The following is an 11609-nucleotide window of genomic DNA, read 5'->3' as shown; positions in this document are numbered from 1 at the left end:
AGATGTGGTTGAATGGTGGGCTAAAGGCGTCTACATATGCTCCAGTGTTAGTCATCCACCTTCCCACCGAGAAGGTGGGTATGTGGTGGGATGACTAAAACTGGAGCATGTAGGGACCCTAATACCCTGGCATTAACCATTAACTTAATTTCCTATGATTCGTTCAGTGGTATTGTTCTGCTGTTGTAGACCTGCATGTTTATTCATGAATTAAATGTGAGGGACTAGGATTAATGTTCAAATGTATTGTTAATATAGCACAATATTTTGTTTTAACAAAGGCAACACTTGCAGAATGCTCTGTAAAGAGTTTGACTGCGTAAATAAAAAAAATATAAAAACGATACAATTAGAATTTAAAGCAACAATATTAATACGCAGATTTCTAAATTGCCCCAATGAAATCAAGGAGTCGATGTCTAAAGTGTGTTGTAACTCATTCCATGTATGTAGCACTAAAACTAAATGCTGAAATGTAATCAATTTGAACCAGGATTAATATATTTAAAGGACCACTAAACCACTTTTCAACCGGCCTTCATATAATTGGTCCTCACTAATGTTCATGATAAAATACCACCATTTCTTTCTACTCTGTGTCTCATAGGAGGGCTGTGGGCAGTTCAGAAACCCGTCCACCAGTGACATCATTGATGGGGAAAGGGGAATCCAAGCTAATAGAAACTGCAGGCTTTCTATTCCTGAAAAGTTGCAATGCGACAATGGAAGCAATCGTTCTCATGATAATACAAATCTAAATATATATATTGTGGTGTCTCACTCGTCAATCCCCGCCCAATAAGGAAGCGCCGCTCTGGAGAGAGGGAGGCAGAGAGAGGTGTGGACTTGCCAGGCCTTGGGACAGGTGATTGATCACAGGTACATGATGTACCTGTGATCAAACACAGCACTGTGTATGCCTTGATCCCGCCTCTAGCTGCCGCTGATTGGCCAGGCCGTTTTGTGGCCGTAGCATCAAGTCTGCCTGAGAGTAGTTCATCATGTCTACTGTCTCTGATATTATAGAGGTTGAATTCTGTAATTCATTGTTTTAAATGATGATGTCTGTATTATCATTAAATAAATCTTAAAAAAAAGTCTGCCTGAGAGTTCCCAGATGGGAGCAGCCCTCCTGCTGTGTACTCTCTGCTGCCCCATCTGGCGGAGTCAGGTTAACCCTGATCCTCTGTGAATGTAATCCATATCTACCGTTGACGTCCAGTGACGAAGTCCCTCCTCTCTACCTTGGAAATTAACTTTGTGTTAACCGCTTACCTTTGACTGCATTCCCCTGCAAAAGGAAAAGAGAGAAAAGTTAATTTCTGTTCTGCAACAATATTCAATAAATGCCTTTTTGAATAGGCAATCCTGATTCCCGCTCCTGAGTTGTGTATCAGTCGCCTATATATATATATATATATATATATATATATATGCCTAACGATGATGTCACTGGTGGACGGGTTTCATTAGTGAGGACCAATTATATGAAGGCAGGTTGAAAAGTGCTGAAGTGGTCCTTTAAGTCTTTAAATATAATTGTATAGTATAGAGGCCGGGTCCATCTGCTCGACTGTCCCCTCCTCTATGGACAGCTTATCTCTTACCATGTTCTGTCTCACTTCATCCACTTTGTCAATCTAAATATCTATTAACCCCAAATTAATTTGACCTGTGGCTTTGTCCCTTGAATAACTGCTTTCATTCCCACCCAAACTCCTCAGTTTTGTTATAGCAACCTGCTCTTGTCATCCCCAAATCCTATCTTCTTGTGCCTTTCATCTGTGTCACTGCAGGCGTCATACAGTATCGACCAACGCTTCCTTCTCCAGCCTTTCACTGGGTCTGACCTTATTATTCATGTCCTGAAGTGACAGTCTGTCCTGATCAACACGTGCAGACATGTGCTTAACTCTCCTGGCACTCTTCCCGTGTATGGAGGCCGGGGCCTGCAGGAGGACACACACAGTATAGCATAGTATGTATACTGTGTTTCTTTCTTCAACACACTGCCAAGCTCCAGTCAGCCGCCTCCCCTCCCCTTCCCTTCCCTTACCTCTTGAGCCCTGGTCCCGCTCCAGCACTTAACATGGATTTAATGTCACTCAGTCATCTGTCTAGCAGATCAAATCAGATTCAGAACTGTAATACACAGCAGCAGGCCCTGATTCCATACAGGGATACCGGAGAACACGCCCGTTTTCCGACTCGCCGCGGTTTAGTGCATTTTAGTTTTACTTCACCTTAATTTAAATTGCATTGAATTGAGAGAGAGAGAGGATAGTTGTTTAGAGTTTACACTAGATGAATTTGGAATGCTAAACTTACACCAAAGTACCGAAACAATCTAATTCATTAGTAAACAATATCCTGAATTGGTAGGCCTACTATCATTGGTATTCACATACTCAACTTTTTATCATTATCTAGCTGACCATGTAATTGCACAAAATAATTTGATCACTTTGGAAATGAACTATAACATCTGTGGGTTTGACATACTACACTGATGAAGATAGCATGTTAGCATAACGATGAAGACATTGATGAAGAATTTTCGCTGCGGTGAGTTGGAAAACTGCCGAGTTATCCAGATACCCCATACAGCAGTCCTGAAAAACAACAGCCGAATTAGCAGCATAATCCTGCTATTATTGTTATGAATTTACATGCCCTAGTAATCTCTCTCTCTCGCACACACAAACACTCAATGCACATACAAACATACCAACATGATGTCCTTTCTGTTCAGTTCTGGGAAAATACTTATAGTGGGGAACAATCTGTAGTGTACTCCAGGGGACCCCTGGGCATTTGGGTTTATTCTTAGATTGTTCTTAGAATTCTTAGAAGTAAACAAGATGTTGTCTCTTGTCTTTAGACACTAGCCTCTCAATGGATTAAAGAGCTGCTGCATCTGAACTGATGATGTTAGCTTTGTTTAAATAACTTCCTATAACAAACACAACGGAACACACAAACTCAAAACTCTTCTCAAAGGTTTCATTGTCCAGCTTTGGGTGTGTGTAGGCCTAACCCAAATGTTGTCCTACACAAACATTAAATGCCATTGACAATGAATGGACAATTTTGAGTGTTTGTGTAAACACAAACATTGCGAAACACAAACTTTGATGAAAAAGGTGAGGACGCAAATTGTGCTTGGCCGGAATGAGATGATGTATGATGCTGTACGATGATAAGTGCGCCCCTCACTTCACACGGCGAGTGTGATTTAAAAAAATAATAATTATCTATGCCTTTTATTTGCATTCAATGTTGAATGCATTGCCACCTTTAAAGCTTCAACAATGCTTTTCTGTGTAAACTGCTCTGAATGCAGCAGATGTTTTGACTATGATGTTGAGTTTAATGACTGCATTTTTTTTAGCTTCATATAGGAATGTACGAATCTCTAATTCAGAGATTTTGAAGTCTGGACTAATTTTAGAGCAATATCTGAATAAATGTTAGTCTGTTTGCTCAAAATGTAAAAGTAGTGCTTGGCTGGGTGGGTTGCCATTACCTACACTGGTGTTGTGTATAACAACCGTAAGTTGTGGTACAATAAATGCCCCCCCCCATGGATCATGATGCAACTACCCATATAGGGCCATTTGTGCCAGACTCCATTTTCCACCATTTAGCGTTTCTTTAAAACACTTTTTACTGCAAACTAATGTTGTCCAAAACATATACCGAAATCGGTATACATTATCTTTGGAGTCATGTGATCAAGAAGTATGGGTTAGATTTTTCATATTCCATTACAATAGGCTAAGACTGACAAATGTGTGAAGCCCTGGATAGGCAACCCGGCCTGGAGGAGAGGAGACCTGCAGAGGAGTAGGCCTACTCTTATCTCTCAAATAGGACTGACAGTATGAGTTGTTTGATCTGCTATCGTATCAGGATGTCTCATTGGATCACCTGGTGAGAGCTAGCATGCCACTTGGATGTGGGCAGCTGTGGTCCTTTCCACAGCTGGCCTGGTGAGTTTGAAACCAACCCGAGGCTCTTTACAAGTCTTCCCCTCTCTGTCTCTCCCACACTGTCACTATCGAGAAAAAAGACAGACATGCCAGGTGGAAATGATGTCCTATACACAGCATATAATATTATTGTTAGTCTTGTAAACACAATATAGTCATGGTTTCTAATTGTCAATGTATAGGATACCTACCAACGTTATCAGGCCTTAGGCAATTACGGTAGCCTATACTATATTAACATCATATGTCAAAGACAAACACGTGTTAAACCTAAACTGAATGTCAACAATTGAAATTGTATATCTTATCATGGGATATCCGCCCATCCTGTTGTGCACATGGGGATCCACCAGACCAGGATTCACCCTTCATGAGTGGATGACGTCAAGGAAACACTTGACTCAGTCAGCCCCCCCCCCCCCCCCCCCCCCCTTCAGTTTATATATATACAAGGGGGCAGCGATGGTCCGTCTTATAAACAGAAGTGAACGACTGGGATGCAAGGCAAAATTCAATAGACTAATCTACTGATCAGCGACTGAAAATTTGGCAACTTCTGTGTCTCGAGTAGTAAACTAAGCACAGTAAGCAAGTGTTGGAGTTTTTAAGGGCTACATTTCATTTCTGCATTTGCGTTTTGGGTTCAGTTCAGTTCGTTCCGTACGTGCGCCCGACTTTCTTCTGTCGTTTTCTTGGTACCAGATCTGGAATAAATAACTCGCCATAGGCTATTATCTTGTAGCCTACTTGGATTTACTCATAGACGTATTTATTTAAGTGATCAGAATCAGATCATCAGAACGATGTTCTCCAGTATGCGTCGGCACAGCCTCCGTTTACAGCACGAGTTGCACCGGTGGAGTGTTGCTGGTGCTGCTGGTGGTGGTGGTGGTGGTGAGCACCAGCTCACCGAAAGACTCTCTCGGCTCCCTGTAAGCTGCATGTCCCGTTCCAAGTCGTGCCTCAGCTCTGCCGGAGAGTCCAACGGCAGCAGGGACAGCTGGTCCTCCTCAGACTCTGTCTACTCTAACTCTTCGGACTCCGCCGGGGAGACGGGGGGATGCGGGAGTCCGTTCCGCGTGGTCCTGTTAGGGGCCAGCGGAGTCGGTAAGACCCTGTTCGCCAGCATCTTCGCAGGTGCCGCGGACAGCATGGACACTGATGACTATGATGAGCCTTATGGAGGTGAGAAGGTCCACATTGACATGACATGGTTGTTTCTTTGACATATAGTTAAGATTAGGCCTAGTTAAAATGTGTAAGTAAAAATGTTTGAGAGGTGGTTCTTAATTTATGGTCCGGGTTTCTGATACAAAATATTTTTAAATGGGGCTACACAGGCTACCTAATATCAATTTGGGAATATTTAGGCTACTCAGGATTGGCCACATAGGCCTAATCATCTTTTACACATTTTCTAACAAATAGTTCCTGCTTGTTTCAGATGCAGTGTGTGAAAAGACAATTCAAGTGGACGGAGAGAGTGCAACCATAACTTTGTTTGACACATGGGATCCAGAGGTGAGGAAACAGGAAAGAATGTCAAAAGCATGTTAACTAGGGGTGCACGATTATCAAATTATGACCGATATCCGATCTCCGATTATTTGCAGGGTCATATACTGATTCTGACCGATTCCTATATTATACAGAGGACAATTAAAACAATCCTAGGTCGTAGGGGCTTGGCCCAAAGCCTGTTAATAAAGTATTCAATCAATCAATAATAGCCTATAGATACTCTTTTCCAAGTGTCTGTTTTCACAACTGAATGAATACACAAATTAAATGTAGAAAAATGTTTATTTTTTATTAAGATTTTACATCATATTTGATTTGGCTTTTGTTCTAGACTAGATGTACTAGACACTTTTGATTTATATTGAACTCATTGATGATTTTTTACAATTTTAATTTAAAAAACGATTTGCTGGTGAAAACCGATTAAATAATCTGTATTATTTTGAGACCGATCCGATACTGATATGGCATTTTTATGGCCGATCTGGCCGATTCCGATTATGCTACCGATTAATCGTGCATCCCTAATGTAACCAAACGTATTCACAGGGGTCTGGGACACCCAGGGCACCCGAAAAAAGCAGATCTACAAGCTCACAACACCTAAAATACACACATGAACAACATGAATCCAGTAAACTGTGACATTCCTTCAACAAATAAACGTGAATCCAACATAATAATAGGCTAAACAAATGTACATGCACAACACTGATGATAGTGCTGTCAAACAATGAATATGAAATAGGGAACAGTTTAATCTGCAACACAATTTTATACAATATAGTGGGGGTCTCTGCTTCATCTCTCTGTTAAGCGGTCCTTGTGTGTGTTATTTTGCAGGATGAGAGCAAGTGGGTTCAGGAGCAGTGCATGCATGGTGATGCATATCTGTTGTTATACTCCATAACTGACCGGAGTTCGTTCCTGTGCGCATCAGAATTGCTTATCAGCTTGCGTCGCCACCGTCCTGCACAGCACACACCAATCATCCTCGTGGGCAACAAGTGTGACCTGGTGCGGCGCAGACAGGTGTCATTCAATGGTAAGGAGACAACTCCTGTGTGTGTGTGTGTGTGTGTGTGTGTGTGTGTGTGTGTGTGTGTGTGTGTGTGTGTGTGTGTGTGTGTGTGTGTGTGTGTGTGTGTGTGTGTGTGTGTGTGTGTGTGTGTGTGTGTGTGTGTGTGTGTGTGCGTGTGTGTGCGTGTGTGTGCGCGTGTGTGTGTGTGTGCGCGCGCGTGTGCGTGCCGTGCGTGCGTGCGTGCGTGCGTGCGTACGCATGTGTGTTTATTTTCTTTATTATTATTATTTTCTGAAAATGAACTAGGGCTGGGACAGAAATCTAATATGACAATCTCTATTATGTGACAATATTTTAAGTATAGCATTTAAGTGCTTATACTCATCAATCTTTGTGTGCCATGTCTTCTTTCAGAAGGCCGTGCATGTGCTGCAGTTTTCGACTGCAAGTTCATCGAAACGTCGGCCGACATGGAGCACAACGTGTGGGAAGCGCTCCAGGGCATAGTGCGACAGCTGCGTCTACGCAGGGACAGCAAGGCGGCCAACGCCCGGCGCAGTCATACATACTCTAATGCACGTCGCGACAGTCTGCCCATGAAGGCCAAGCGTTTCCTAGACAAGGTGATGGCGAAGAACAACACCAGCATGGCGTTCAGGCTGAAGTCCAAGTCCTGCCATGACCTCTCTGTGCTCTAGTCTATAGGAGACGGAAGAGACGCCCATTCATTTCCATTGTTCCATTCAGACATTTCCATTTAACTCTGAAAGTGTTCAAATGGACCCGAATGGACTCTTAACAACATGATCAGATGATGGCCAGTACAGCTCATTTGGCCAAGTATATGGAACCTATAAGCACAATGAGCAACAAAGACATTAAGAAAATGAAAAATGTCTAAACTGTCCACCAAAATGTGTCATTATCAATAATAATCTGCATTATCATTTTAATTTACATCCAGTCTGAGAATGTATGAGTCACTTTGAAAAAATAACACGTAGCAGTAGCACTGCACATTGTTGTATGAGTTACAATTATGTTTTAATAACTTATATTAAAATATTTATATTAAATTATTTTAACTGTTATGTTAATCAGTCCTAAATGGATACTGATTTATTTTGACATGCTACCTCTGTTCAGCAGTCTACATTAGACTGATTCGCCTGAGCTAAAACCCTGTATGCCAGCCTCTGTGACGGACTGCAACAGTGGTTCTCAAACCTTTTAGGCTTCAGTACAAAATAAACATAGCTATAGGATATGATGCTATATATGGAATGAATGATAACCCACCCTTTAGAGAAAGCGTTCCAATTAGTGCCTCCTGAACAGATTTCACATGTTTGTCAATGTTTTAGCATTAAACATAACAGTAAAACCTACACTTTTGCTTACCCCTAGGGGTATACAATATGTAAATGGTAAATGGTGCATTTATATAGCGCCTTTATCCAAGGCGCTTTACATAGATTGTGCATTACATTCACCCATTCACACACACATTCATACACCGATGGCGGCGGAAGCCATGCAAGGTACCAACCAGCACATCGGGAGCAATTTGGGGTTCAGTGTCTTGCCCAAGGACACTTCGACATGTAGACAGGAGGAGCCGGGATTCGAACTGCCGACCCATGGATCATTGGACGACCTGCTCTACCTCCTGAGCCACAGCCGCCCCCATTTTAAGAAACACGGGACAGGAGGATTAGCCAATGGCTGATATGTCATATCTATGTGGCAGAAACTGTGGACAGAATGTTGACTCTTTTAAACATTTATCCTAGTGTAGAATTCTTCTGTCATTTCACATTCATGTCTATTTTGCTGTCATAACACCTGCCATGTTTGTCGTTTATTATCCCAAGTGCCAAGATTAATATTTGTAAATGTTGATCTCAATTAAATGGAGGTATGTTTTTCTTTTAACCCTATCTAAGTTGTTTTCATTCAACTTGATGCTGTACTGTATTTTGTTACTTGTGACTATTTTTCCATTATGGCCCCAATGGAATAAAATGGTCGTTACCTTAAAAAAACCTACTTCTGTCAATACTGAACTGTCATACATGTATAGCATTAGTTGTGTCAAGATTGACACAAAGTAGAGTATATACGTATAATCATGACATGCACACAACAAAGAGACAATTGAGGCTGTTGAGGCTCATGCCTCAACAGCATGAGCTGATTAGATATGAGTCAAGTGGTGACAGTCATATTGGTGACAGTTTCAGAGACTAAATTTGGACCACATGTACAAGCCAGTCAAGCCTGTATGCTTTGATTAGAATGTGTAGTGTGTGTGTGCATGTGCATGTGCATGTGCATGTGCATGTGCATGTGCGTGTGCGTGCGAGCGAGCGTGAGAGCGAGAGTGTGTGTGAGTGCGCTTTATCCATCTTCAGTAATGTTCACCTCTACTATACCATCAATATTACAAACAGCCAGTCTGGCTTAAATACAAGCCCTGTGAAGTAATGACTCACCCACCGCCTGTTTTCTGTGGTTGCAGATTCACAGATCTGTACTTGCTCTCAGCTCAAGTGGAAAGGGAGCAAGTTAATTCTATATGTACAGTTAAACCTATCCATTTGTGAAGGTTAGCGTAAAAGACAAATAGTTAAACATTACCATATTTATTTATTTTAACATGCTTCTGCTTTATTTGAGATACATGGTAAAGATGAGAGAGGAGAGGGCATTCAATAAAGCTTACAAGCTGGATTTAAACCCACCACTTGATAAGAAAATGCTGATGAGCCGTCATCAACGTCTTTTCACTACTACTTCACTAGGCAGGGTAGCCTCCCTGCTATTGTCTCCAGTTGGATTGTCTGTGCAGTCAGCTGCACATGAAGCACACCCACCAATGGAAAATCAAAAACAAGAAACAGTTCAAAAGGGCAAAGGTCTGAAGAGAATTAAAATGTTCTGATGAATAGCAATCTGAACTCTTTTCTCCCTCTATTCTTGCTGCTTTAGCGTTTCATGTTGGATCATGTCAACCCCTACTGTATTCCAACAACCAAAAATAATATTATTCACAAATACCTGAACATAAATTATTCCAAAATCATGAGAATTTGAAAGGATATGCTCTAAAAGCACCATTGCAGTTCAGAATAAACATTATTTAGTGGGTGATCTTCTCCTATTAGTCTTGGCCTTTAGATTACTGTACTTTATGACACTATCATTGTTCTGGCAGCTCTTCCTGTCTCCTTTACTCCTCTGTCTACTGGCTCCCTATTGGCTCGGCCAGGGTAAGGCAAGGCTGATTAGACAATCATTAGGTTCAATAAAACATGCTGGTTAACACTTGGTTAACGTTTGACCAGCCAGAATGGGGCTGTCGGGATCACTCTGTAGTTTGAGGAGTGACTCAAGATCTCTCCAACAAGGTATGTCTCGTTCCTCTCTCTCTCTGTCTCTCAGTTTTGTATTTTACCTGTGTTATTTGCTGTTTTTGGGGGGCTACGCTTAAGAGGCAAAGGGTCCACATCTGCAAGTTTTTGTAAGTGTGTTGTGTATCATGTTTAGCCTGTCTGATGGTGAGAATATGTCATGATCTTGATATGACTTTGGAAAGACCTCTAGACTTTGAGACTTGGATAGTCTGTTGTGCATAGCAACTGCTAACATGGCTTGTGTGTGACGGTGTCAAGTTTGGTCTCATAAAAACTGAAATTCAACGTAGACATTATCATTCACAGTGGTGTCAAATGTTTAAATGTCGATGTATGCTGTCCTGAAATATTTAGCTTATTCACTGTCTGAAGATAACACTAAGCACTTTTAGACACATTCTATCATTTGTTACCAACCGAAACCATAGTTTCGGAGTTGGAGTATCTGTCTATAAATGTGTCATGCCAGGTGGCAGTTAGTATCTTTATAGTCAGTTGGCAGATTAAGTTGCCATCAGGAAGTCAGTTCTATTGCTAAGAACCACGTTTTTAGTTAGATTAAATTAAATGTAATTTCCTGTTTATTGGAAATGGAGTTTGAAAAAACGGTGAAGGGACTACTTTGTTGTAGCCTACAACTGTGTTGCTAGAAGGTCATTACACTCAATGTCACCTTCACTTTCCTGTGGCACGCCCTTCAACCTAATTGTCTGTCACCTGCACCTTTTCTGTTTCATGGATATTAACCCATTTAGGACGGGAACCTTTTTTGGGAGGTTTTTACCTTTCAAGACAAGAACCACTTTTGGGGTAATTGTTGCACATTATAGCAACATCATTCTTTTGTAATTTTTGAATACATATATTTCAGTTCTTCTGAAAACGTGGGTCAGGATTTAGAAGGCATTTTTAGAAACTGCCTCAAGGTCTAATGCTTATTTGTTAGTACATTATAGAGGCACAGATTACCTACCATAATATTAGCAGTTTTGGAGTGAATATTCTTGCACTCTCTAAATACCTGGCAAAGTTTTGTTTGATTGTCATGAGTATTCAACTCATTTGACCTGAACACAAAGGTCAAATGAAGAATGCTTTTACATTGATTTATCGTCCTCTTAGAAATATGTCTCAACAGGGATACTATTAGAGAGGAGTGATAAACAACCATTGTCTATGACATGAGGATCTCATACTGTTTGAAAAAGGTGGAACTCATTGACAAATAAGAAACTATAAGCATTACACACCAGTACACACACACTATGGACACTCACAGGCACAGCCACCACCTGTGATGCTATTACACCATGAGTCTGACTCTGAGATCATGAGGTCAAGGTGGTTACACCTTGGTTAAAGGCGACCTTTATATAGGCTACTCAAGTCGTTATGTTGACCCATTGTGAGTCACTGTCTGGAAAATAGCCATCCCACCCCCCACGCACTTTGGCCATCTGAATCTATGGATTCAGATGGCCAAATATGGAACACCATTTAAGTTTTCCTTTCAGTTCCTCCTGGTGGAGTGCAGCTGTGGTGGATACGTTTAGTTTAGAGTTTAGACTCTAAACTAAACCCATCCACCACAGTTGCACTCCAACTTCCATATTTGGCTCTAAACTTTAGAGCCATATAAACGTGAATGCTTTAAATTCC

The 11609-nt window shown here is 41.3% G+C and overlaps 1 protein-coding gene across 1 annotated transcript; it reads left to right on the top strand.

Moving 5' to 3' along the window:
• Nucleotides 1-4596: 4596 nt before the first annotated feature.
• Nucleotides 4597-7759, top strand: gem (GTP binding protein overexpressed in skeletal muscle). Its single transcript, XM_079503160.1, has 4 exons — nucleotides 4597-5177; nucleotides 5437-5513; nucleotides 6357-6558; nucleotides 6949-7759. The coding sequence occupies exons 1-4, from the start codon at nucleotides 4796-4798 to the stop codon at nucleotides 7230-7232; spliced, it is 945 nt and encodes a 314-aa protein (XP_079359286.1). The 5' UTR covers nucleotides 4597-4795; the 3' UTR covers nucleotides 7233-7759.
• The last annotated feature ends 3850 nt before the right edge of the window (nucleotides 7760-11609 follow it).

Source organism: Electrona antarctica (genome assembly GCF_951216825.1).
Source record: "Electrona antarctica genome assembly, chromosome: 6".
Taxonomy (NCBI): Eukaryota; Metazoa; Chordata; class Actinopteri; order Myctophiformes; family Myctophidae; genus Electrona; species Electrona antarctica.
Note: the sequence above shows the minus strand (reverse complement) of the source record. Positions and strands in the feature narration are given on the sequence as shown.

Bases quoted from the DNA above. Each gene is read 5' to 3' on its own strand.
- gem (XM_079503160.1), top strand. From the start codon at position 4,796: ATGTTCTCCAGTATGCGTCGGCACAGCCTCCGTTTACAGCACGAGTTG. The intron at 5,514-6,356 runs GTGAGGAAACAG...GTTATTTTGCAG, and splicing joins TTGACACATGGGATCCAGAG to GATGAGAGCAAGTGGGTTCA. The intron at 6,559-6,948 runs GTAAGGAGACAA...GTCTTCTTTCAG, and splicing joins CAGACAGGTGTCATTCAATG to AAGGCCGTGCATGTGCTGCA.